Source organism: Prinia subflava, chromosome 2, assembly GCF_021018805.1.
Source record: "Prinia subflava isolate CZ2003 ecotype Zambia chromosome 2, Cam_Psub_1.2, whole genome shotgun sequence".
Lineage (NCBI taxonomy): Eukaryota > Metazoa > Chordata > Aves > Passeriformes > Cisticolidae > Prinia > Prinia subflava.
Window position 1 is genome coordinate 112,741,246 of NC_086248.1, and position 27,975 is coordinate 112,769,220.

Here is a 27,975-nt window from a genome sequence, read left to right on the forward strand (position 1 = left end):
GTGTGGGAAATGGCACACCCCCAACGCTTCCTGAAGGGAAAGATGCTGCCCAGAGAATCTCCCAGGACCTACAGACCACGTGTGCAGCACATCTCTTCCCTCAGGGAGCCCTGAGGCAGCACTGACCTGAGAATTTGTTCTGCTGGGAACACTGCAGGCTGGCAAGCCTTTTCCCTTGGGGACACTTCCATGGGGTCCCCAGGATGTGGGAAGGCTGGCCCTTGCAGTTTGTTGAACACACTGCACTCCCTGCCTGCAGAGCCGCTCCCTCTTTGCTCAGGAATTCCCAGATCCCCCCAGACTGGTATCCCTCCATTGCTGGGATTCCCTTGCAGATGGAACTGGATCGAGCAGCCCATTTAAAAAGCCACAAATGAGGCTTTTCTTTTTTTTCCAGAGCATTAGCAAGTCCCATTCATACTGTTGAAACGCTGAGCCTACTGTGCCCCACAGCCACCAGCAGGGTTCAGCTGGTTGTGTCAGTGGAATTCTCACCTCTGCTCTTCTCCAGCTTCCTCAGCAGGACAAGGAGCTCTGCAGGCATCTGCTCTAGAGAGCAGGCAATTACATGCCAGTTAAACCAATCTGGGCACTTGAAGGCAGGCAAAGCCTCAGGTCCTATTAAAAACAAGATTGCAGACATATTCATTAACTATGCCCAGATTGTAATCTGGGCTGCTCTTGCTTAACTACATGGTTTAACCACCACTGTTAACTGTTCTCCAAATATTTGCATGTTGGATACCTTGCCTCCAGCAATGCAATCAGTGAGGAGAACTTCCATCTTCTCCTGAACCGCAGGAGGAGAATTTGATTTTTAATGGGAAATTATGGCCAGCTCCATGGAAAATGCAGGAGTCTCTCATTTTAAAGCCAGCTCTGTCTGTGAGCGACAAGCAACCTGTGTGCTGGGTAAAACATCCACACAAACCCCTGTGCTAATATGAACAAACCTGAAGGAACAGTAAAGCCACAAAAGATTAATTTTATGTAGGGACCTAGGCTCAGCAGCAGAGGTGCCAGCTGAATGTCAGCACACATTTCCCAACAGCAGCTTGATGTGCTGGTGACAAGAAACTTTACAACCTGAACATCTGGCAACCCCTATTGAAGGTATAATTTGACTGAGCTGATAAACAAAAAAAACCCTTCATCCCACTGCTCAGCAGGCATGGCATTGGAATTAGAATTTTCATTGCAAGAGTGAGACAAAACTCAATTAAATTCACCCTGCCTGTCTATAGATACACAACTGGTGTCTTTAGAAACTTGCATTGAAATCAGTGTAACACATTGCTCCTGAATGTCTTTAACATCAGAACTCCAAATGTAAATTCCCAGGCTGGTCCTGAAGGATTTCCAAGGTGTTTTCTCCCACACCAACAGAAGAGGTGGCCCAAGCACCTTTTGGCACCAGGGGAAATGCCATGACAGGCACTCCCAGACTGGGAGGCACAGAATTCAACCCCTGAGCCTCAGCAGTGAGACAGAGGGTGCACACATCAACTCCCACTGCTGCCGCTTGCTCCAGCATCTCCCAGACACCAGCATTTTGGAAAAAAAAAAAAAAAAAATAAAAAAAAAAAATAAAAAAGGACTCAAACCCAAACTAAACCCACTCTGGTGATTCTTTATTGCTGTTACAATCTCATGTTTTCAACAGTTTCCCAAGAGCTTGTGAAAGAAACATGGGAGCTCCTGATTCCAAACCATCTTCTGGAATGGACTAAATGCATGCTTGAAGCCAAAGACACCTTCACTGGGTGTTCCCACCTGAACATTCCCACTGGGACAGCGCTCAGGGGAGTTGTGGGAAAGCAAACAGTGCTCCTGGACGGCAGCAGTGCCCTGGGTGGCAGGGCAGAGCTCCTGCTGCCCTGTCCTGGACCCCTGTCCTGAGGCAGGTTTCCCAGCCGCAGCCGCAGCGCGCCCGAGGCCGTCAGCACGCCGCCCGCCTGACACCGGCCCAGGGGGATTTCAGCATGCCCTGGGCCTCCTTCACCTCCCTCCACTCCAGCGGCGTGTTTGGAACCTCATCCTCGGGCTCCGGCTCCTCACGGACTGTCCCCTGGGGCAGGGCCACCACGATGGGCAGGGGGCCCTGCTCCTCCCGGAACTCCACCACGTAGAGGCTCTTCTGGTTGGCCAGCTGCTGGTGAGTCTCCTGGGAGCAGCACAGGGAAAAGAAACCCAAATGATGCACAGCGTGGCTTTGCTTCACGTCAAAATCCGCATGGGACGTGGGGAAGGGGGAACAGACCCCAAAAAGTAACTTCCTAACAAACACTCTAAATGAAATGACTCGTCAGGCTCATCTTACTGGGCAAAAATTCAGATAGCCAGACCTCAGAGACACTCACTAGCCCTCCAGTGTCATCCCAGAGGAACTTGCTTCTGGAAAGACATATCCTGCTCCTCAACACGCCTGCTGGCATGTTAGTACCGTGCAGGAACAGTTTGATGTCTTTATGTGGACATAAATTTTGCTTTGACAACAGCAAAGTGCCTCTAACTGCCCAGACAGGTGGCATCAGCTAACATAAAGATACAAATGTAACATTATTTTCAACTACACCTCTCCCTTGCCTACAAGGTGTTTTGGTAACACTCAGATTTTACAGAGTAAATGTTTACAGGTGACAGGAAATTTTTCCTCTTCAGGGCAGTGAAGAAAACACATCAAGTGCATTACTCCAAAAGCAATAATTTATACAGCAGGCGTTTCTTCTGTTCCTTCTGTGGGAGATTCTCAGAGACAATGACTGAAAATTCAGTGCAGAGCTCCTCAAGTCTGACTGCCCTGAGGTATTGCTGTGAGATCTGTGACTCCCATCAGGCAGAGAGGATCACAGCCCCCTCACCTCCCAGGCTGAGCTGGTGACTTTGGCCAGGACAGGGGGACAGAGCTGACAGCTGCAGCTCTGCAGGGCTGTCCTGGGAATGGACGCAGCCAAACCTTGGCAGCCACCAAAACTACCAATAAATGAGACCACCAGGAACTTCCAAAGGTCTGGCTCATCCTGAGGCCGGTGTTCAAAGGAAGTAGGATGAAATGCTGTGTGTTGGAGCTTTTCCATCGATTCAGGCAGCTGGCTCACAGAGACATCTCCAGTGTGAGCACTTCAGCACCTCCCTGACTGACTTCAGACATCTCAGTCACAGCAGCAGCAACCAAACCTGGCCTGCAATTCCCCCTGCCCAGGATTTTTCCACAGTCACCAAACCCACACCAAGTGAAAGTCCAGGGCTGCAATGTCCCCTGGCTGTGGAACGGGCTCCCACACAGCTGCTCCTGACTGCACAGCTCCATCAAACTGCTGAGGAATTTGCTGATTTTGTTTGCTCTTGGCAACTTTACTTCGTTTTAAGCCTGGAATATAAACTGCTTGCCCACAAACTATGACAACATCCATCCCCTTCTGCCCCCATGCCCAGTGGGCCCTGGGAGTGCACCCACCTGCATGGTCAAGCCTCTGAAGAGGGCTCTGGTGATGTTAATCAAGTTTTTAGACCCAGTGACCTTGGCATACATGTCCTTAATGCCAATTAGCCTGCAGATGGTGATAATGGCTCGGTGGCAGTGCAGCCCATACCCTGGGGGAAAAAAGCACCATAAATGAGCATTGTGTGGTTATTTGTAAGCACACAGCTTACCCAGAAGAGAGCACTGAGATCTCTTCTTTGTTATTTTTGTTACCCAGCATGTTGGAACACATCAGATGTTAAAAATGGCTCCAGGGGCTGTGCAGAGGCATCACTTCCCTTCTCCTGGCCCAGCAATTGGAATGAGTTATATTTTGTCATAATTTTAGTGGCACGGTGTGAAGGAGATACAAACATATTTCAAAATCCACACACACAACAGAGGTTTGTGTGCCATCTGCATCCATCTCCATCACAGAGATGGAGATTGTATCAGCTCCAAGGCATAACTGTACTACACTGGCATTAACTGCAAGTGGTTTCTTAGATTTGCCAGGTTTTAATGGAGGAGTTGTTTTTTTGAAGAGTCTACTTCTGCTCCACAGAGGTTTGTTCCACTTAGCTATAGTGATCTTTAAAACCTCCAGGACAGTCTTGTTGCTGCTGAGTAAAGGACACAGAAAAGAAATTCATCCTGGGGACCAAACGGCTGGGAAGCTGCAGAAAAGGGCTAGAATGTTTATTCTGGTGAGGTTATTGATTGGAGACCTTGCCAGTTAGGAAACTGAGGGAAAATGGGGAAACCAGAAACAAAATATACAGACAAAAAAAAAGCCCCAAAGAGACAAGAAAAAAACACCCCCCTAAGTGATGAGCTGTCAGGAAACTTCAGGTGCCACTTCCAGGAAGATCAAACTGGCTTCACAACCTCCCAGGCTGTAAAGAAAGGGAGACCTGGAGTGGGAGGGGGTGAGAATTTATAGCTCTGTATGGGTTACACAAACCCAGCAGGGGCTGGAGCAGGGTCCACACCTAGGTAATTCACAACTGAAGGAATTACACTCAGCAGGAGTGAGAGCGCTCCCACCAGTGTAAAAGGCACAAATCCCAATTTGCAAGAGCAAAATCACGTCAGCAACAGCAGATATTTCTAAAGAAAAATGACTGATCATTTTCAATGTTCAAAACATGGTAGAGTGGACACTACATAAGTCTAAGTTCATCAGATAAATACCAGTCAGTAATTATTAAAACTTCAAAATTTAAACTTCTTGAATTACCTTTGTTTTGTTTCTTCATGCGGATTTTTGTCCTTTTAAATTTCACAGAAATGTCATGGTAAACTGGAGAGGGGGGAAAAAAGGCATTACAGGTAAGTTTTCCTCCAAGAAAAGCTTTAGCTAGTATCTTTCTTTTTCTGAACTGTGAAGTTGGTTTTCCTCTTCTTTAAAGAGGAGGATTAGTCTAGGAAAATTTCGGGAATAGATTATGAATGTTGAAATACCTGTGAATGTTATGGTACTATTGAAAAATGGGTAGGTGTGCCTCCAGTGAGCCTCATTAACTTTTGAGCTGAGCTCCCATGATACAATTTAACTCATTTTTTTTAATAATCCAGTTTTTAACCTAAGATTCCCATCAGCATTCTTGGATTTTCCCTACAGAGCACTAACAGCAAACTCCCAGGAAACACCAGGCTGAGCCTCCAGGCCCTCCCTGCCATGGAATTAGTCCCAGGGAATTGTCTCTGGCACAGAAAGGGGAAGAGCACAGGAGCTCACTGTAAAGAGCACTGCCCTGACAGTGTCTGGCTCCCTTAACTCAAACTGTGCCACAACAGATCTAACCTTGCTATTAAGAGCCTGAAATACTGTGCATTATCCATATTTTAAGCACAGAACCATTGAATTGTTTGGGTTGGAAGGGACCTTTTAAAGGTCTGCTGGTCCAACCCCTCCACAAGGAGCAGGGAAACCTTCAACTAGACCCAGCTGTCAAGAATTGTAATACAATGCACCAGATCAGAAAAACTTTATTTAACACTTTTTTATGCTTTGCAAGTAGTTGCAACCAGTTCTTGCTGGCATATTCAGTGCTTACATTGAAAGAATAATACTTACTTGTGTGGTTCTGATACATGTCTATAAACTGTAAGCAGCTTATTGCTTTGTTCTTTGCCTAGGGAATAAGAGCAGAAAACATTTTTCTCCTTGAATTCTTCTGCTGAGCATTTGCTATCTACCATTATTCAGTTAATTAGATATAGAAAAAAAAAGAGAAAAACAACTTAGGAAAACAGATTTGCCACATCTAAACTCCATGGAAATCATCTCAAAGGATCATCTTAAAGGGCCTTTCTAACCTAAATCATTCTGTGATTATCTGTATCAAGACACACAAACACATGCACTTACTCCTTTACAAAGCCTACAAATTATACTGCTTATTAGGAAATAATAAAGGTAGGTATGAATTATCTGTAATTGTCATCAGGCAAAGAAACTTCAATTAACATACCTTCCTTAAAGCATTTGTCCTGTCAACTGCCTTCCCTATTGCAAAACCTGCAAGACAGAAAGAGGCATTTTTATTGCTGAGAAACAGATGATGCAGATGATCTTCACAAAGAGACGTGGAAAAAACCAAAGGACTTCACAGCCACGTTCAGCATTTACATTTCCACTGCACAGATCATACTCAGAAAGTGGTTCAGAGAAAATCACAGACAAACAGTTTAGGAGTTCTGAACACCTAACATCTGGATGTCAACTGCTTGTTGTCAGAGGGAAAAAAATGAAGGCTTGAGCTGTTTTTGTGTGTTTGACCAAACTTTGTTTCAAACAACTGAGTAGTGGTGACTGCTTCACACAAAAGAAACAGTCCACTCTGTTTAAAACTTAGAAGGGAATGAAGAAAAAAAGCCTGGGGCAAACTCAGTTCCATCACTGAGGACATCTGGATTACAGTGATAACACATTCCATGAAGAACCTTGCCAAAGAAGAGGCAGGAAGAGGTTTTTTTCAGAGTAACACTTCTTTCTGCAGGAGAACCACACCTTCCTCTCTTTATAAATTTTCCTCCACTCCCAGGTGCAAGCAGAATTCAGCTGGAGGAACACACGAGGCCTTGAATCTTTCTCCTAAGTTCTGCAAAACTCAGGCTGACCATGCACACAGCTGCCTTATTAAAGCTCCCACAAAGCATGCCACCATCAGATGTTACCCTGTAGAGACAATAAATGCACATACCTGCAGCCCCTTTGCCATTCCCAACAGCCACTAAGGCACGCACTGATTTCTTCCTGCCTTCCTTTGCCTTCATGCAAAACACATTTCTCACCTGAAGAAAAACACAACACAAAGCTTCTTGTTATTGCCCATGGTCCAAATGGGTTGGCCTTTGTTAGTTTTTTCCTTTTTTTTCTTTAAAGATAGGCAGGCTTGCCAAAAAAGGCATTAGAGGTCTATAGCATACATTTGAAATGTCTGTACTTTCTTTGCCATCTCCAGTGGGACACAGCCTTCAAGGCATTAAATACAGAAAGTTTGTTAAAAATCCACACTAAGAAAAAAAGTTACCTCAGTGCGCTTCCATGAAAGTAACCCCTGTTGTGTTCAGCTGCACAACAGATAAAGCTCTAATGCTGCCAGCTTTATGTGTGATTGCAAGCATGGGGAAAAAATGGAAAGTAATACTAATATTGAGAGAGTGACACCAATACTGAAGTGCCCCTCTCATATTTTAAACTATTTTAGAAGCACTCTCAGAAACTGCTCAAGGTCTGTTGCTGCTTTACATGAATTAGAATCTAGGATTGAAACCTGCTTGCATGCTGCAGAAAGCAGTCTCATTACAGTGATGACAGCTGCTGAAAAAGAGATTCCATTTAAGAGAGGGGAAGAAGAAGGGAACAGCCTGAAGCTGTGTCAGGGGAGGGTTAGGTTGGAGATTAGGAAAAGGTTCTTCACCCAGGGGTGGTTGGGTGCTGGAACAGGGCAGTGGTCACAGCACCAAGCCTGGCAGAGCTCCAGAAGTGCTTGGACAATGCTCTCAGGCACCTGGGGTGACCCTTGGGGTGTCCTGTGCAGGACCAGGAGCTGCACTCAGTGACCCTGATGGGTCCCTCCCAAGTCAGAATATTCCATGAGTCACTGATTTACAGGGTCTGATATATCCCAAGTGGACAAGAGACAGATGTACAGGTGGGAGGGAGAGCATCTTCTGGGAACAGGGAGGGACAACGTGACCTAGAGAATGCAGAATGTGCCAACAGGTCACTAAAATGATGAGATAAGGGGAAGAGACTGGTTATGTGTCAGCCTAAACCAGCTTTGCACTGCTGGGGTTTAGAAATAGTTCAGATTTTGTTCTTTGGGGAACTTGGCTCATTTTGATGTGAAAACCACACCTCTGAGGCTGCGGCTATCTGCCTGTGAGGGGAGACCCCTAAAACCAAACATGAATTTAGAATGTGCTGTACCCTTAAATCCAGGTGAGAGACAGCCAAGCAAGGAGCAGCTCAGCCAAGCAGGGATGTAGATTCATTATGCAGAACTGTAAATAATCAAACTGTATAAATATGCTTGTATTTTTGGCTTTCAGTGTGCTAGCTTTACCCACAGCACCCCTGTTGGAGCAGAACTATAAATAAAAATATTGACCTATAATAAATCACATAGCTCAACCATGTGTGGATTGGCTTCTTGCACACTGGGTGAGAGAACCCAATTTTGGGACAACAATCTGAGATCCTTTGTCCATCTGTTCTAGTTCTCTTGGTTTTGTTTATATATTGAACTAAATGTTTATTTAAATATAGACATATAGTGTATATGCTGTATGTAACACATTCATTATATATAAAGTATAAAAAGATAATGCATAGCATATATAAAAATCCTTGTCCCTACATGTAATTCTTCATAAGGCACCCTAGTTGTAGTTTTATACATCTGAAAGCAGATTATTAGAAAATACTTGGTCATGGTTTAAACATTCTTACTAAAATTCACCATAAGAAATCCAAACAAAAAAAGCAACCCAAACCCAACAACCCCTCCAGAATTCCAGTGCCTTCACTAGGTACAGATTATGGTTAGGGTTTCAAAAACGTCACCTTGCTTTCCTTAAAATAAAGATGCTGTTTAATTCAAGGTGCCCACACATTCTAGGGAGCACTTTGAAGAAGTATCAGCCTTGCCAATTGCTTGTTCCAAGCTATTTTTCTTTCTTCAAGCTCACTGCTGACAAGAGCAAGCTAAAAAACCACGCCCCATAAGATGAAAGTGCCAGTGTAAAGGAGCTATTTAAAGAAAATGCAAAATAATAATGGAAGAATAGAGTGAAGCAGAGTCATCTCCCCAGGAGCATCAAGAGAATACTATTTTTGCTTTGCACACACTTTTATCTTCTGTTGCCAATCTCAGTGGGTACCTGAGACAAAAATAGAGCCAGCACGTCAAAAATAAAAGATGTGATGTTTGTAGAAAACTACTCAGGGATTATTCCTCTCCCTTTCCAGAATGTGGCAATAAAGCCACACACAAGGAGCTTCTGTGCCACTCTTAAACCAGCACAGCCTCTGGAAAGTCACTGAAACCAAGACACAACCAGCCCTGTTATCAGCTTGCCACTCAAATTAGACTGATTTTTAAATTTTGAAAGCAGATGCAACACATGCTCAACCTAAATCCCAATGTTCCTCAAATTAACTGTTTCACCACCATCCAGGGCTGAAACACTGCAAACTCAGCTTTCTTTCTAGAACTGAGGGAAGAGCAGCACCTCCAAACCAAAATGAAAGCACCTCAAACATTTAGTAAGAGAAGAAATGACAGTGTGGAAGTAAGTTACACTCAAAGACAGGCTGCTAAACGTTGTGATGCCCTCAGCTGTTGGCCTTGGTTAGGAAAAGGGTCAAAATCCCACACTTCCTTGGAGTTTCTGTAAAAGCCACATGAATTACTGGCCAGGTTGATTGCCCTTGGGAATCCCTCCTTTCCAGAAATCCTGCTCTAGTGATGATTTCTAGGAACCTGCCACCTCCAGGCACACTCCTGGCACAGCCACTCCTCTGCTGCTGTCATGCACAGAGGTGTTTGCACAGGCTGAGCCTTCATGAGGTGAGAGCCTCTGGTCCAACACTCTTCCAAATTTTATCTCTTTGTGAGATAAAATGAGAGCAGGGTGCAGTGCTGAGAGCAAAGCACTTCCAACAGTGTGAGAGTTCAACACTCAAACACAAATCTCTGAGTGTTTTTGTTTGTTTATTTAACAATGGTAGCACCATGCCCAAACCATCCGGCTCAAACCCAGAGCTGTTCTGACAGTGGAAAGGCTGCACTTGTTGGAATTCTAGAAGTTGGATTTTAGTGTACAGTAATACATGTGAGTCAAGATAAAAAGGCTTGAGGTGTTGCCTAAGTCCTTCTTCTTCCTAAGTTTAGCTAGTTTTCTGAAATTGGGTGAAAAAGGCCCACGTTACAGGCCTTGAGTAGTCATTATTGAGTCAAAAACATAAATAATGTGTCATCTTGTTATTAAGTATTTGGTGTTTAAATAAGCTTAGAAAAAGTTAGAAGCACTCCATTTTACCTTTGTTTTCTACCTTGCTAAATTGGGCTCACAACTTTTGAGTCTATAAATAGTGTAAATAAATAAGAGATAATAAACATTCCAAGTCTGAACTCGAACTTGGTGTTTCCCATGTTATTCATCCTAACCTTAGCAGAAAAAAAACCCCAAAACTATCACAGCACTGACCCTGCTAAAATGGAGCTGCGCTTGCACAAAATCCTTCAAGTTGCCTTCACCAGAAACAGGCAGTGGAGACAAAAAAAGTCTGAACAGATCAGTAAGTGATCACCAAGCAGAGTTTTCACAACTGGCAGGAGGCAATTCCAGTGTTGCACAAAACCCCCTTTTCAAGATCTGTCTTCTGCTAAGGGCATTATTTCTAACTTTCTCTTCTCCTTGAGAAAGATCCCCTTAGGGAGAGACTCCAAGGGCCACTAACCTCATGTCCTGTGCCTTCAGGCCCTGCTGAGCACAAGGTCTCACCTTCCAATTTTAACTGCACAAGGCAATTACTATTACACCACTGTATGTCATGTAGGCTACTTTGTTTTTGCCACGTTACCATGTTCATTTTGGAGAAAAACAAAGGAAAAACTCATCTGAGGGATGGTGACACATGAAATGAAGCCTTCCAGTGAAAATAATAACGGCACGTCAGCTACACCTGTAGATTTTAATTACCACTGTGATTACATTAGACACCAGTGAAGCACTGCCATCAGTTCTATTTAAAGAGGTTGTTCTTATCTCTAATATATGAGCAGAACAGGAAATGTGCCTTAGGCTAGCAGGGAAAGTAAGAAACAGTTAACCCAAGTTCTCTAGGACAACTTCAGTTCTAGCTGACGTGAAAATCTGAGCTTGTTTATACTCTATTATACTCAGTCAGGAGAAATCAAATTACAGCTTTTCTGCCTCTACATTATAAGAAAACACTTTAATAGGCAATTTCTCTCTTTTTTCAGCAAAACAGCACAGCTTTTTCAGTAGCACAATCACAACAGGAAGGGTCTGTTGTATCTTTGTTCATAAGGCAGTCCTTTTAAAAATGGCTCTGAGTTTCCTGCTGTGAAGCACAAATTCCCAGCAAACATCATTTTAATCTCCTCTGCTGTTGTGAAGGTAAAGATAATGGAAAACACATCCAGAAATAGCAGCATGTCTCTCACCTATTTAAGGCAGGAATGCTAAAATTATCTATTTATTTCAAAACACGTACTTGTTATCAGAAAACTGTAAGACTCAATTATCTCGAGCTCACTGCTGATTTTGAACAGAGAATTTTTGCTGCTGCTATTTTTCTGCAAAAGCACTCCACTTTCTCAGTTCTCATCTGTGGCAGTCTCGTGTAACAGCAGAGCCCCAGCCTGCTTCTAAAAAGCTTTTTTATGACTCAAACACAATAAAGCATCGAGACAGATTTCTGTAGCACATGGAACCACTGCAGAGCAGCTCGGCTTTGCTGTGTGTAAACAATTCTGCCAGCACAGAGGGGCAAACTCCCCTGCTGCAGCATCCAAAGGGAGAGCCCAGCACTCCCTGCTCTGCCATGTGAGGCAGCAGAAGGCACTGCCAGCTGCAGGGCTGGGGACAAAAATCACTTCCTTTATGAACAGTGCCTGTGCAGCTCTGTTTTTACAAGCCCTTCACACATAGCCTCAGCTGAAGGCCAAGTGCTCCCAATGGTCTTGGCTGTACCAGTCCAAGCCCGTGGTGTGGCCCAGACCACTCCACAAACCCACTGAGGGAAGAAAATGGGCAGATTTTGTCTCCCCAGCTTTTCTGACAGATTATCTAACCTGTTTTTAAAAAGCTCCAAAGACAGACATTCCATATACTCCCAAATCCATTCCAGTATTCAAATTCCTATTTGCAAGCCATTCTTTATGTCTAAATTTACCTTGCTTTTTATTTGTATCCATTGCTTTTTATCCTTTTCACAGTACACATCTAAAACAGTTTACATCTTTCCCCTCTGCAGGATTAAAAAAAATATAGAAACCAACTCATGACTTTTAATTACCCAGACTGAGATCACAATACAGCATCATTGTTTCTCCAAGTCTCAGGAGATACTAAAACCCACTGCCACGAGCAAAGATTTGGATTAATCTAGAAAACACTCGAGCCACTGGATGGAATTCCAACTGATGGTCATCTCTGCAAAATGCACAAAGATAATCAAGGCCAAAGAAAGCCATTTGCACATTTGTCAGGACAGGAGAGAAGCCTCAGACGCTTTTCTGGAGTAGAGCTGTCAGGTAGCTCAGCTTCTGACGTGCCTGATTATTCTTTTAACTTTCAGACAAGGAGCTGCTGTGAATCAGGCTCCTTTGTTAAGAAATTGTTTCTCACAGCCCTTCTCTGTCGATTGGAGAGACAAAGTAACTCACTTTCTCACAGGTTGTGCTTGTACACGTCATGCAGCTGAAACAGAAAACCAGACTAACTCCCACTGCTCCAATACCGACTTAGCAAAGACTTGTTAAATAATTGCAAGGTCAGTTCTTCAAGTGATAATTCTTCAAAGTCCCTGGAAAGACTTGCAATGCTTACCTCGATGACTCTTGCTTCAAAATCTTCGTAGGTTTCTGTTGGGAGAAAAACAGGGTGTTAGATTTCCCTGTGGTACCTGTCTGCCAGCACACCCCCCACAGACTGAGAAGGACACAGCTTCTATGGAGCTGTAATTTATAGCACAGGCTCAGCAAGAAGTAGAAAAGGTAAGACAAGAATAATCTGAACCAGCAGTGCAAACTGCCTTCTTCCCTAAATACTGCTCTAAGGCTGCAAATAAACCTCAAACTTCATATACACAGAGTAAAAGCTGTAAATCCTTAAAAGCAGCAGCTGGGTCACCTCCATTATGACCAAAGTATTATCTGGTATTTTTCAGAACATTCTGAAGCTTTTACCATACAATTAATAGGGATTCAAAGAAATTTGGGGTTTGGACTAGATGAGTTAAAATTCTCTTCCAACTCAACCTACCCTTTGATTCTATGAAACTGCAAGAACTTCCTTATCCAGACTTCTGTGAAATTCCAGAAAGGGGAGGGGGGGGCATGAAACAAAACACATAACCACTTCAAATAACCACAGTCCTTACAACCTCTTGCTTTTCCAGCTTACCCATTTCAGTATAACACAGAAAACCTTCATTTGGTGGAGTTACAGTGAGAGTCTGGAGATTTCTGGAGAAAAGTGTGTAATGGTGCAGAACTGGGGCCTCAGTCCTTCACCCAACACTGGTTTAACATTTACACATCATCACCTGGGCACAGCTTAGAGAGCTGTCAGTCTACACCAAGCACATTCCTAGCTCACACTAAGGATATGAATCCCAGCAGGTACTCTCTTCTCCCTCTGAAGGCCTCCAGCTGCTAAAGAAACACTGAACTTGGGAAAAAGGTAATTTGGTTTCTAAGTGGAAAATGCTGTCCTTTCTCTGCTCCTAGCTAACACAGGAAGTGTCACCAGGGAATCCAGTCATGCCACAGTCTCAGGCCAAAAGGATTCACTGGGCTTGGCAGCTTCAGGTCTGCTCTTCCTATCACCTTGACATTGCTTTGCATACAGTGCATGTCCCAATTCCCCTGCAAACTCATTAATCCTCAGCACAAAAAGATGCTGAAAGAACTGTGGGGGCCTCAAGATCCCTGACATTTTGAGCAGATTAAGAGGAAATCAGTGCATGCTAACCAGCAAGTGCTTTTTCTCAAACACATTTCTCATACAAGCTGACAGCTTCATTCTCCTATGCTGATTGCAGTGCCCTTTCCTCTTTTTGGCAGAACTTGATCTGACTAGAACAGGCTCCACACAGCCAACTTCAGTGCAAGTAATCCACATCAGCAGCACCAGCCGAAAGCAAAGCCAAGGAAAGCACCAGAAGGTGAAGTTCACAAATGCACAAACACTGTTTACAACAGCTGCCACTTCCTTCAGTGGGATAAACTCAACACAGCCTTGTGTGGAACTAGAACCATTGCTGCATGTTCCACCACTGACTTGTGGGGAGTTTGCAGCAGTTCATCTCTCAAATCTCCTGTTTTCACACTGACGGGTTCAGTGACAGCCAGCTCCACTGTCACCTCACTGCCCCCCTGGGAGTATTTGCTCTTGGGGTAACAAAATGAAATGCAAACAGTGCTAGGAAATACCACCTGTCCTTCTTAGCTCCTTTTACTATAAACACGTGCAGAAAGATGTCAATAAGCAAAGTTTCACCACAAAAACTCAGCCCAACAGGAGCTGACAAGTCTTTTTCATGTTGAATTAGTTGAAAGAGATTAGGCTTCTAAATGTTAAAGCTACTCTAGCATCTCTAGTAGACTAAATAACAGCACTTTAAAAAAGTCACCTCTCTGCTGTACACACAAGAGCTCTAGTTTCACTGTATTGAACTACTTAGGAAATAATAAAAAAATAACTTTTACAGTTATTATGATAGTTATTTATTGCAGCTTCTTCCAAAAGCTACATTCAAACTCCATAATCTTTAACCCTATTTAATTATTTGAACTAGAATTTTAAAAAGATTGATTTATCCCACAGGATCCCTTAAGAAAATGTAAAAAAAAAAAAATGACAATTTTTTTTTACATTTTCTAGACAATTGATGCTGGGCACAGGAAAACATTTCCATCCTTCAGGACTCCTGTGACGGAGCACAGTGCTCTGTAACACCACACAAAATCCCACAGTCTGTGGGGTAACAGAGCAGACTAACAGCTCCAGGAAATTCAGCAGTGTTTCAGCAAACTTCACTGGTGCTGGCAGTACCTGCTCCTCGCTTCAGCTGGCTGCTGTGGGTGTGGAACAAAGTACAAAACCAATTTTGAGGCACAGAACAAGCCTGGATCTCACCTTCTCCCAGTGCCCTCAGAAAGGCTAAGGGGGAGGAAGCAGATCATTGCTTTCCTTACCTCCATTAGGACCAGGGTCAGGAGGATCCAGAAGGATACCTCCCCAACACTTCCCACTCCATCCTCCCTCTCTCTTGATTTTTATTTTCCTTCTCTTCTCCCATGTATCCCTCTGCTGAATAATTTCACTCTGGATTCTGTCTCGCTCTTCTTTCTTTCGCTGGGACACTTCCTGCACTTTCCCAGTTTGCAGCACAGGAGCATTAAGGCCAGGCCAGAGGAAACCAGAGCGCCCTTAAAAAGAACAGAGAGGAATTATGCTGTGCTCCAAATCAGGACTGCAACGCTGCACCCAGGCAAATTGCAGCCAGATGGAAAATTCCCACCATTTCAAATGCATTCTATGATGCAGAATTTATATCTAAAAACGCAAATCCAACATTAAATAATCATACCAAGATTTTTTTTTGTTTAAAGACAAAAACATCTCAAGCAGTTCTGACATCACAGAAAGTAAAAGAAGTTTGTCCACTTATGAAATGAAGAAACCCTACACACAAAAACATCAAGACATGTCTTCGGCTTTGTATTTGTGAATCTACCTTCACCAATCTCCTGGCCTCTATTGAGATTCTTCCTTAACTTCTTCTTCCTTTTCTTTCCTCTTCCTTTCTTGACTCCCACGCCAGTCTCTGCCAAAGCTCCTTTCCACAGCTGATCAGCTGTCACTGAAATAATAATAAAAAAAAACTTCCTTGAGTTATATTCAAGTACAGCTTACAACAGAAGCTGAAGCTGAACAAAAAATAACCCCAAATTTGAAACCTGCTTGATCTTTGCTTTGCTGGAATTTAAACTGTAGCATCACTGCTCTGCCATGAAAATAATTTCCAACTCTGTGCATATGTATTTGGTGCAAGGATGTGCCTCCACTCCTGATTCCTGCACTGAGAGAGGCACACAGCCAAGTGCATGTTTTTACAAGGTTTTTCAAAATGGATTTAAAGACAAATATTCCTGACAAGTCACCAGTATGGTATTAATTTCCAGGTCATGGAAAGAAAATCATTCATTAGTAATTCACAGCAGCAATACCCTGAAGTACTTATCCAAGGACATCAATCAATGACAGTCAACTTGAATCACCCCTGAAAATAAAGCCACAAAACACAGAAAGCTCAGCAAAACATAAACCTGCTGCTGTTCCCAAGTTCTGAAAATACAATGTACCCTTATTGCCTGGGTAGGTGGGAAGGAATGCAGGGAGGAAGGAATGCAAAATACCTTTACCATTAACACTAATTTAACTTAGTTTAGCACTCACCACAGAGCTCTGGCTCTGTCCAGGACCACGCACTGCCTCAGGGCTTCACCCAGCACAGGAGAGCAAGGCTTAGGAAACATTCAGTCATTACCTGCAAACTCCCACTCACCCAACTGATGGCAATACAGGACACCATGGCAGCTTAGACAAAAAAAATAACCAAGAAAACCCCACAAAACAAACAGACAGACCCCAAAAAAAATGAACTACACCGAAAAGAAATGGATCATATGAAAAGACACCACAGATAATATTTCACAGGATCACAGAGGATGGGTCAGGCTGCAAGGGCCCACCTGGGCCAACCTCCATCATTTGTCACACACCAATGCATGTAGCTGGGAGCTAAATGTGTGGGGGGAAAAAAGAACAACAAAACCCCCACCAAAACCAACAAAACCTTACATTAAAATGCATTACCTCCTTACTTCAATTTGTTTTCAGGGAACAAAAAAAAAGCAAAGTGAGTAGGTAACGAGTTTTTCAGTAAACTCATGCTAAGTCAACTAAGGGGCTGTTCCATTAGGTGGAAGGCTGATCATCAATCCTGTTAAACTTCTCAGCTTATTCAGAAAACCCTGTGTAACTAGCAATTCTTTAAAAAAAATTATAATCCTGCTAGCTTGGAAACATGGGATCACAATAAAGGTACTTAGAGTTTTCCTTGCAAGGCTGTTTTTAAGCTGGAACAGCCCCTCAATCTGCAGTTTGGGCCATAACTACAGAGGGGCAGCAACAAGCAGTTCAGAGGAAAGAGCAGCTCTGGAGCTGGTAATACACACCAAAAATAAATCTGCACTTTGAGCTGCACTCCAAACACACACACAGCCGGCTCACTTTAATTCCAGTGGAGGGAAGCAGCAAAGGTCACAGAATAAGGACACTGTCTTGCACCAAAGGAGGACATCCAATGCCAAGAGATCCATGAAGAACAGGTCAGGCCGAGTCAAGCTTTGGCCTCAAGCACTGCACAAATTCTGACAAAATTAGAGCCAGATGAAAACATCACATTTGGGCCCAAAGTGGAGCTCATCTCATCAGTCTATAACAATCCCATCATGTGTCTGGAAAGCAGCTGCCTCTAATGAAACACATCAGAAGCCTGCAGGCTGCAGAGTTCTTTATAGGATGGAGGTACCACGCTGATTTTAAGATGAAGTGACAAGAATGGGATATGAAAGGGATAGGCTGTCATCAGGAAGATGACAATGATGGGGACATTGCTTGTGACAGACACACAACACACCACTGGAGAAAATAAAGGTCTGTGCATAAGAAAGGTCAGTGTGACTCGGCAGCAAAGCACCAAGGTGATTAGTGAGCACAAACACAGGCAGGAGAAATGTCCTGGGATGGAGGAAGTAACTCCAGAGGGAAAGGAGGAGCACTCACTGCTTCCACACTTGGAGAGATGCTCTGGAATGAAGACACCACAGCAGATATGCAGCATCTTTGAGATTTATGAGCTTATTTTATTTTGCCTTTGTGAAACAGGGTGTTGCATGCATTCCTCAGGAGCTAAAATAGAACCAGCCAATAAAAGCCACTACACATTTTTAGTCAGTTCCCCAAAAGCACAGAGCTACTGAGTGGGGGGGAGAAGTGTCATCTATCAGATTTTATTTTATTTTATTGACTAGAAAAAGATCCACTTCTGAGCTGAGCTGGAAGCATGCTTCATGTAAGCTGGTCACTAACAACCACCAACAGACATCACTCTCTTGTGTGTGTGACATCCCTCCATTTCCCTTAATCCATACAAAAAGATATTTGCAATATTCTGGAAAGGGTTTGGGGTTGTGTCTTTTTATATTATCCCTGAATATCAGGAATGAGACAGGTATTTATGACATGAATATTAGGCCACACCTCAAACCACAAGTATTAAAAGACTTGCTGTGAGCCCCATCAGGAACCAGTACCCTAGATACTCATTAACTGAGATTAAAATCAGATTTCTTTGTCTCACAGCTTGCTGAGCATACAAAGAAAGACAAAGAGCACTAAGTTGGAAAACTGAAAGGAGTAAAAGGAGAAAAATGAATCAATTTTGTAAAAGCTAAGTAGGCTCACTTCTTTCAAATACAAGTAATCTTTTCCTATGGTTTTTGGTGAAACTCAGCCTGTGGCAGCACAGCAGCAGAGATACAGACATTAATATTGACATAATAAAAGGACGAAAGAACTTGTTACAATAAACATGCCTCTTTCAATGCACTGCTGTCCACTAACAGTGGTGTTAGTTTTTGTTACATCTGTGCAGCTGGATTACTTTAAGGAACTCAGTGAGGTCTTTTCCATCCCTTACATTCTCCTCCAAGTTTCAGCCTGGAATACACTCTCTTATTAACAGATGACACCTGACAAGGTATGATATCTCAACCCCACTCCTTCTCCAGACACCACTGGACCTGCCACCTTCCCCAGACAAAACCAGGATTAAAAAAAAAAAAAGCTTCATGCATCTGAAATAAGAACGAGCAGAGAATGTGCTCCTACGTATTCTACTGCAAATTTAATGATAAATTACAGTCTGCACACAGCTGCTTAATGACCACAATGAGACACTGTGGCCTTTAACTTCATTAACTCACCCCTTTTACTTAATCCAGAAGTTTAACACACTTATCTGGAACCTGGAGACACACACACTTCCTGATTTGAAGGACTTCAACCCTGGTCTCCTGTTTTCTGCAGGAATGCACACTTCTCTGTCATCTCACAGACACCATTCCAAAAAATAACTTTCTGCTTCCAGCTCCCTTCCACGTGTCCTTCAAAGATTCCTAGGCCAGACGCTGGCACAAAGCAGGCTACATGAACTACTCCAACCAGGACCTGGCAAAGAACTGCAATTTAGGTAGCTTAGGTTAGGAAAAGGAGTGCTCCATTCCTTTTAAATTTTTAAATCTAGGCCTTATGATGCCATATTCTCTCTCCACCGTTTTACAAAATGTGCCTCACAACAGCATCCTTAACTGCAGAGCACTTAGGGTAAAGGTGCCAGGAAAACACAAACACAGAGCAGCTGCCTTAAGAGCAAAACCTACAACTCCCTGCAGTGGCTGAACACGATGTGGATCACTCAGATGTCATTTCCAACTGCATGGATTAACATTCAACTCCAAGCTCAGCTCGTATGAGTGGCTGCAGTCATTGTCACAATGACATTAAAAACCTGCTTCCAAAACAACAGCAGTGAACCATCCAAAACAAAGATGGAGTTTGACTTTTATACACCTTAATCATCTTCAGCTGAACTCACACACTGCTCAAAACCTGTCAGCTCAGCTCATGCCATCTGTTACCCCGGAGAAGTTGTTTCTAACAAATTTTCCTCTTACTTTTGAAAGTGGAAGTCTTGAATTCCAAGACCTACTCAGGCTTTGTAAAGTTACTTATGGAAAATGTTTAACTCCTCTAGGTTGAATCCTCTCCTTCACGATTCAAAAGGGAATATTTTGCAGATGATAATACAAAGAGATTTGGTAATGAGAGAAAAATGGAACAATGGCATACTAACACCACAGGGATTACTTTTAACATGTGAGATTCCTCAGCACACTCATTGAAACCAGTGTGTTCATTTCAATATTATTAACATGCTTAAAAAATGCAAAAGCTCCAATTATGAATTGCATAAAAATTTTGTCTAGGTGGGTCTGCAGAATTTGTTGGCAGAAAAAGACACCTGTAGTCTAATTATTTTTTCCTCCAAGACTGAATGGGAAAGTTTGGGGCATTTTCCTCACAATCCAGAAACAAAACTTGCATCCTGGTAGTACAACAAAACCCCAGACCTGGAAAATATTGCAGAAGATGCATCCACACTGCTACAGGGAATAACTGCACTTAACTGCACACCCTGAGCAGCCTTGCACAGTGCACCCAGAGCAGAATTTCACATGTTCTAGAACTGGCAATTTGTCACCATGTCAGCAGAAGCTGCACACGTGGCATTGTCGAGTTGATTGTCAGTCTCAATTCAAACCCTGAATAAACCCTGATACAATCCCAGCATCTGAGAAATGGGTTTTTTTTTCTTTATAGCATTTCATGAAAAACCAAGGACCTTAAATGTAGCTAGCATATGTTGTTGTAAATGCTACTATCTTTTGAAGGTTGCTTTGATTATTAAAGCTTTCATTTTTTATTTTTAGTAACTATCATGCCTCAGTGTCACCAGATGGACATGGAGAACTGCAAACCAAACACCTCTGGCTTGGTTCAGTTCCTCAGAACAAAATGAAAAACAGAGGCTAAGTGCCTCTGAAAAGTAATGCAGTAAAACCATCAAAATAAATATTGTAAAAATACCCCAATCAAATTAAAACCCACCAGAATGCCTCTCCAGGTACAATTAACTGTAAGGCATTCAGCTCCCTTTCTTTTGACTAAAAACAATTAACCAAATATTTTTCAACATACAGGTAACTCCCTTGTAAAAGGAAAAGAAAAATAAACTTAAAAAGCAGCTGTACAGAAGCAACTCTTTACATCCTTAATGCTGAAACATCAAAACTCTTCTTATGGTTCTACTGATAACGACAAGAGACAGCTCTGTAATTATTTATCTACAATGTTCATACTTCAAGAAAAATTCTTTGTAAATTGAAAAAGTAAGTATTTTTAAATTCTGATCATTGAGATAGACATGGCTGTCAAAATGAACAATTTAGCCCAAACAAAACTCACACAAACCCCATGGTCAGGAGGGTGGAAAGGGGACAGAATAAGCCTGGAATAAGAAAATAACTAATTTCATTAAAAACTCACAGAACTATGTTACAGGACAAGAACAAACCCCTGTGTATGTTTTTGTGTCAGAGGTGCAGGAGAGAATTATCTGGGTAAAGATCAGAGATAATTGCAATTACTCCTATTTAAATGAATTCCTTCTATTCAAACCAGTCAAACTATTAAAAATAACAGTTATGTTGAAGGTACAGGTGACCCTGCTAACAAGAGCACAGTAATACTGCCCAAGGAATGATGGAAGATAATTAGGCATTCACTAAGAGGAGAGAAAAGCCCAGTCACCTTTCTCAGTCACAAAGCCTTGTCATTCGGCTGACATTTCACTTGACAATTATCTCACATAAAATGGTCATATCTGCATTTCAAATGTTGCCACCTCTGAAGCAACTGCTCTGCTAAGGAGTCGAGTGATTTATACTGTTTGTATCCACTTCATTTGAATTCTGAAGGTTTTGCTTTTTACTTCTGTAAGAGAAATTGCTCTCAGAATAATTGTACTTTGAAATACAAAACCCTACTGTCTCTGGTGAATATGTAAAGGAGTTACACTTTCATTTCTCCAGGTTGTTACATCTCATTAAATAAAGCAAACAGTTTTAGATAGTTTACCTAAACATACAAAATTTTATTAAACAACATGGATGCCATCCCAGCAAATATTTTCAATCCAGTCATTTAACATTTGCAGGCATCTGGAAAAGCTCCTGGTAAAACAGCTCATCCAGAGCTTGTGAGTATGAATACAAGCCTAATTAAGGAAATAATCCAACCTACAAATTCTAATCACACTGCAATCACTTGTGGTGCTACACGTTTAATTTAGGATAAACAAAATAACAACAGAGGGTGGCTCCTTACATATTTTTCTCTTGCTGCTGCTTGTCTGAAGGAGTTTTTCCTGCAGGTGGCATCCTTAGAAAGCCTTTTCCACGCAGAGCCTGCAGGTCACACTGCAGCCTCTCCCAAGGCTTTGGAGACCTCTCTACCCTCACTTGGAATGAGCCAGTGGTCAAAATGTACTGGGTAAGAGGAGCAGCAAGCCCAGCCTGACTGTTCAAGCCCTTTTCTTTAGCACGTGTAAAGGAAACAAATGCAGAATTCTGTCACCCATATAGATACTGAGAATAAGAAGTGACCATAAGAAGTTCTGAAAGCCTGATTCTGCAGAGCTCTGAAATTCTACGGATTACAAACAATCAAAATTTGACTCTCTGATTGCTGCAGGTATCTCTGCCAGAGATTGTGTCCTTACCATTCCCCCCTTCCCCTACAGGGCAGGATAAGGAACCACAAAGCAGGTGAAAAAGGCCCTCAGTTACCTCAGTTCACAGTCCTGAGTGTGAGTTTGAACAGCCCTCCCTCCTCAGTTATGGCAGGCAGGGCTGAGACTCCTTCCAGGACTGGAGGAAAGCACCGCACCAGACCAGACAACCTGCAGGATTGTTACAGCAGCTTTTGTGCACCACGCTGGCATTTCAGTGATTTCACTTCTGAGGCAGCACCAGCCTGAACAGCACGTCCTGCCTGGGGCTCAAAAATAATTTAGAGGATAAACACACAATTTATACTCTCAATGAAAGCCTGGGAAACAGAGGGGAAGCTGCCTCCTCCTCCCAGCCAATGACACAGATTCACTGTGACATAAAGCAAACCCTTGTTTGCCACTAAAAGATGACAAACTGATGCTGTGCACCAGCTTCTGTCAACGCCTGCAGTTGCCACTGGACTCTCAGGAGACACAAAAAAGTCAGCACACACAGCTATAGTTTGTCACAGTTAATAATTTCTACCCAGCTCGAGACTTACAGGTATTGAAGAAACTGCTCTTCCTGCACTGCTCGACTGTGCCAGTCCAGGGGGCATTGAGGGAGCACCGTGTCTGGAAAGCCCATGCCAGGCTGGAGTAGGAGCTGCAGCTCCCTCTCACTGCCACAGGAGCAAACCCTGGGAGCAAAGACACACAGGAGTTTAGAGACAGCACATGTCCTTCCCCAGAACTGTGTTTCCTGGGGAGAAAAAACAGTGCTTTCCAAAGGGGGCCACACCCCAGCCCTCTGTCTTGAAGAAAAAAGCAGGATGTGGGAGGGAAAACGTTGCAGCAGAAAAACTCACAAAGAGAAGGAGGCAAGAAGGCCGTGAGCACATTGCTGATGGAGTGATTTTAATAAATTATTACGAAGTAGCTGCAGCCTTTTGATTTTCCTGGTTTACCTGCAAGAAATGGTTTGGGTTTTTTAAGGATATTCTTGTGACTAGACTGTGGAAATGCTTCCCTCCACTACAGAAGCTCCTGTTTTCAAGCCCCTCTTAATGTTCAGGCTTTAATCACAGTTTGGCACCGCTTCATTATGGACTGCCCTGAGCATGAAAAGTGACCTGAAATTCATTAACTACTTAGATTTTGTTTAAGAAAAGAAAGGCAAGAATGTTTTTAGAGGACTGTAAAGATGTTTTCCCTTCCTTCTAAGTGTATTTTGATTCTTACTGGGAAAGAAACCCCAACTTTTGAGTTTTGAAAAGTGACTGAAAAGGATTAAAAACCAGAAAGGAAAATTAGAGAAAAATGAGAGAAAAAAAGATGGATTCCTATTGACTAAAAATGTTCACGATGAGGCAAAAGATAGAAAGAATGGGAAGAACATAGTAATTTAATTACAAAGCAAACCACGTCACTCCATCACCTCAAGGCAGATGTCACTGCCCGAGCTGCTCTGCTGGGTGCCTGATCCAGTTTTCCAGAGGCACGGCCACCCTGCGAGGATGAGGATGAAAGAGCTGCACCACCTCAACTTCCCTGACCCCGCAGCGATCCCTCGGTGAAACCCCGGAGCGGGGGAGGCACCGGGGGCTGCTCTGCCCAGCTCACAGCTCACATCCACGGGAAGGCAGCGGGGACACTGCAAACCCACTGTGCACACACATGGGGATGTCCGGATGTGCACAGGGATGTCTGGATGTGCACAGGGGTGTGTAAATGGATGCCCACACGGATGCCCACACGGCTGTGTACATGGACGCCCACACGGGTGCATGTCCGGCTGCGCCCCCTCAGCGCGCTCCCCTCGCCCTGAGGGGATCCCCCCACCTCCCTCGGCCCCTGCCCGGTCCGGCGGGCGCTGCCCTCCCCGCGGAGGCCGCCCCGGCTCCCCGGACTGTCCCGTCACCTCGCCAGGCCGCTCGCAGCGCCCACGCCCGGCCCGCAGCCGCCGCCGCCGCCGCCGCCATGCCGGGCCCGCCCCGCCCGGCCGCCGCCGTGAGGCGCCGCGCGCGCTGCCTGACGGCGAAGGCGGGAACGGGGCAGCGGCGGCGGCCGCAGCGAGGCGGGAGGCGAAGGGCAGCGGCCGCCGCTCGGCTGCAGCTGTGCTGCCGCCCCAGCGCAGCCTCGCCGGCGCTCTGCCCCCGCCCAGCCCCGCGGGCAGGCGCGGAGCAGCCGCAACGGGAAAGGCCCCTCAGGCCCCAGCGGCCGCCATGGCGGGCCCGGCCGTGTGGGCGGGGCCCGGGCCGAGCCCGCCTTCTGGGAGCTGGAGTCTCACAATAAACTCTTTTTACGTTCCTCTTCTTCTCCAGCACCGCTGGTGCCTCATAGCTCGAACTACGCCTTTAAAGGTGTCAACGCTCCATTTCCCGGTGTTAAAAATACCCACTGTAAAGTTGGCTTTTCGCAAATATCAAAATAAATGCTATATATATAACGTAAAAATGGCCTTGCTTCTATTTCTACTATTAACAAAACTTAAACATAGTAGTAGCTAATATAGTTATGCATAAACTGTCTATTTAATCAAAATAACATTCAATAAACAGAAGATAAAGACCCTGCTGCTAATATGCCAAGTATCAGCACCTGCCGTCTAAAGAAAGTATAAACCAAAGCCCAAACTAGAAGTAATAATAAAATATTTTATATTGTAAATATAAAATCCATATTTATATGATCTATATAATATATTTATATAATATCTATATAAATACAAAATTTATGTTAAAATAGTTTCATTTTATTTATTATAAATTAAATTTCTATTAAATAAAATATTTTATTATAAATATAAACATATATACTATAGAATTATATATAGATATATATAAAATAAAAAATAAAAATAAAAAACAGACTAAAACCATAGCTAAGAAACACAGGTGCTCTGAAAAAGCAAACCCGAAGAGTAACCACGCCAAACAAGTCCTAGAATATAAAAATTAGTTTGCACAAAAATATGAATATACATAATAGTCATAATAAATATACAATAAGCTGGTGGAATAGGAAAAGTACTTAAAGAATGTGGCCAAAGATAGTAAGAGTAGTCTTAGCTAAATGCCAAACACCCAGGTGTTTTAACCCTTTATCTCCTATTGTCTTTTTAGTAAACTTTTTAAATTTTACCGAAAAAGTTTACATTTTTCACGGTGGTCTTTGTTTGTTTGTTTGTTTTTTAGGGTTTTTCACAGCGATACTTGGAATGAACACTGGCATTAGGGCGGTCTTTATTTAGGGTTCTGCTCTCGTTACAGCGCTCCTGCTGTCCGCACAAACCGGTGCTCCAGCCGAGAGGCGCACACGTCGATTATTTATTCCTTTATATTTATTTCAGAGCTGCGCAAACCCAGCTGCTCGGTGATACCCCGAAGTCGAGGCGTCGATGCTCGCTGGCCCGCGGTTCTCTCGTTAATTGGCGTTCCGCTGATGTTTAATGACTCTCTCGCCTCTCATGCTGATCAGCCTGCGGCTTCCTCTCGGTCTGAGGTGTGCTCTCAGCTGGCGGCTGTGATCGTCCCTGCTGGAATTGCATCTCACCCGGGCACAGCTGATCCAGCACAGTCGCTGAGCTGTCTTTATTGGTTTCTTCCTTACCTTGGGACTTCTGCTGAATGTCCTAGGGGCCCATAAATTCTGTTTTCTTTGTGTCCGATATCAGTGGTGCACCCTCCTTCCCAAGCCGAGTTAACCTCCCCTGGGTCTGAGATCTTTGAAATATGTCCAGCCCTAAACCTGAGCAAGGCCCTTCCACCTGTGAAAAACAAGCCTTGTTGTTTTTTGGTAAAATTTGAAGAGTTTAATAAAAAGACAATAGGAGATAGAAATAAAGCGAAGAGTAATGACAGCCGGGTGCTTTGCATTCAGCCAAGAGCACCCTTACAATCTTGGAAATACTCTTTAAATGTTTTTCTATTGCATTAGCCCGTTGCATATTCATAGACTATCATCCAAAATTTAAACATTCCTTTGAGTTTAGATGTTCTTTTGCTTGGTTTTAACCTTTGACTTATCTTCATGCCATATCCTGCAGGTTAAGTCAATATGTTTTATTTCTCCTCGTGGTTCCATCCTGATGTTTTCACCCTCCCTGATGAACACCTAACCCTGTCTCTCTCTCACACTGAGACCCTCCTGTCCCTTCCTCCTCACAGCACGGCCAGCAGATTCTCTCCCAGCAAACTCATCTTTATCACACCCAGAGCTGGGAGGGCAGGGCTGTTCCCACTCTTGGATAATTAACACAACTCCAATGTATCAAGGGCAGGATTGTCCTCAGCATCATCCCCATCTGTCCTCCCACGCTTTCTCCTGTGTGTGCAGCACAGGCAGTGGGGTTGTTGGTGTGAACACAATCCGGGCGTGTTTGTGTGCTGCATTACCTTCCTCTTGCACAGGTCTCAGTATTGAAGTATTGAAGTATTATCACTAATAACAAATGACGTTGTTGGCATCAGTGAGCACAAGCACGGTGCCTTCAGCGTGCAGCACAGTGACTGCTTGGTGCCTTACGGGGCAGAAACACACCCAGAAGCTGTAAAGAAGAATTTCCTGTAGTGCTCTGGCAGCCTAGCTGCTGGCAGAAAATTGATGCAAGACATAATCTTTTCAACGGGATTTTTATCTTATCTCCTGGCACTTTAAGTGTGCCCATTTTCACAGTGCTGAGATATCACATCTGTCAGGACATGACCCTGATGGTGTCACCGAGGGAAAACCAATTAGCCCCTCATAAATTCCTGTAGATGTGTTCACTGAGGTATTTATTTCCAGCTCTTCCTTTTGGAAGTAATTGTGTCATGTAGAGAATTAAGCCCTCTTTTATGTTTATGCACTGGGTGATGTAATGGAAATGCCACTTTCTGCGCATCGTTTAGCAAAGAGAGGGAATTTGCCTTGTACCAATTTGTTAGCCAGGCAGTGAAATGGCTGCACCTTGTTACGCTGGGACAGCAGCTCAGCGCCAGCAGAGTGAGCAGGGCCGAGTTTCCTTGTCTTGTGCCACTGGGAACTGCTCTATGCACTAACCAGCCTCTCAGAATGCTGCACAGATTAATAAGGATGGAGAAAAAGTAACTTACAGTCCTGAAAACTGGTTCCTGAAGCTCATTTTAAAGATTAAACTCAAAGAGGGTGAATTTCCTCCTTCTTGAGAGTTACTGCACTTATTTTCTTTCCACCCCCTCTAAAAAATGGAGCTACATTTTAAGGAAAGTCTTTCTAAAAGGGTCTAAACTGATTTGGAGCAAAACCTGCATTTAGTATCCCACTGCACTCCGGTGAGACACACAGCAGGTCTGTCCTGCAGTGGAATACTTTCAGCAAAGTGATGTTAACAGCTATTTCTTTGCTGTTTCAGTGTCCTGCACTGGAATATTTTCAGCAAAGTGATGTTAACAGCTATTTCTTTGCTGTTTCAGAGCACAGAAAAAAATGCCATCATATCTGGTGACTGATTTGTATCAGGATTAGCCACGGATTTGTGAAGGGTGCTGCTGCCACTGGGAGGGGCTGGTAATGGGCCATACAAGGGCAGGCTTCCTGCTCCAATAAAGGAACAATTGTACACTCTAATGCCAGCAGAGAAAAATTCCAGAGGAGATGCGATTTTGATTAGGGTTTTCCCGTCCTTGAATAATAGCCAAGTCTCAATCTAGTTAATTTGTATCTACAAGACTGATAATTTTAAACAACTGATAACATAAAACACTGGGGGATTTTCTGCCTGGCTCATTGCTTGTAAATCTCTGAGGTTTTAAAGTCACTC

General features: G+C 43.5%; 1 protein-coding gene across 1 annotated transcript; it reads right to left on the reverse strand.

Moving 5' to 3' along the window:
- Window positions 1–1,610: 1,610 nt before the first annotated feature.
- On the reverse strand, window positions 1,611–24,349 carry MRPS5 (mitochondrial ribosomal protein S5). The gene is made up of 11 exons (XM_063391656.1): window positions 24,115–24,349; window positions 22,757–22,894; window positions 15,471–15,596; window positions 14,929–15,162; window positions 12,557–12,591; window positions 6,673–6,763; window positions 5,941–5,987; window positions 5,544–5,601; window positions 4,704–4,766; window positions 3,458–3,594; window positions 1,611–2,164 (listed from the first exon to the last, which is right to left on the reverse strand). Exons 1-11 carry the CDS (start codon window positions 24,173–24,175, stop codon window positions 1,940–1,942), a joined length of 1,215 nt encoding a protein of 404 aa, XP_063247726.1. The 5' UTR covers window positions 24,176–24,349; the 3' UTR covers window positions 1,611–1,939.
- Window positions 24,350–27,975: the final 3,626 nt, after the last annotated feature.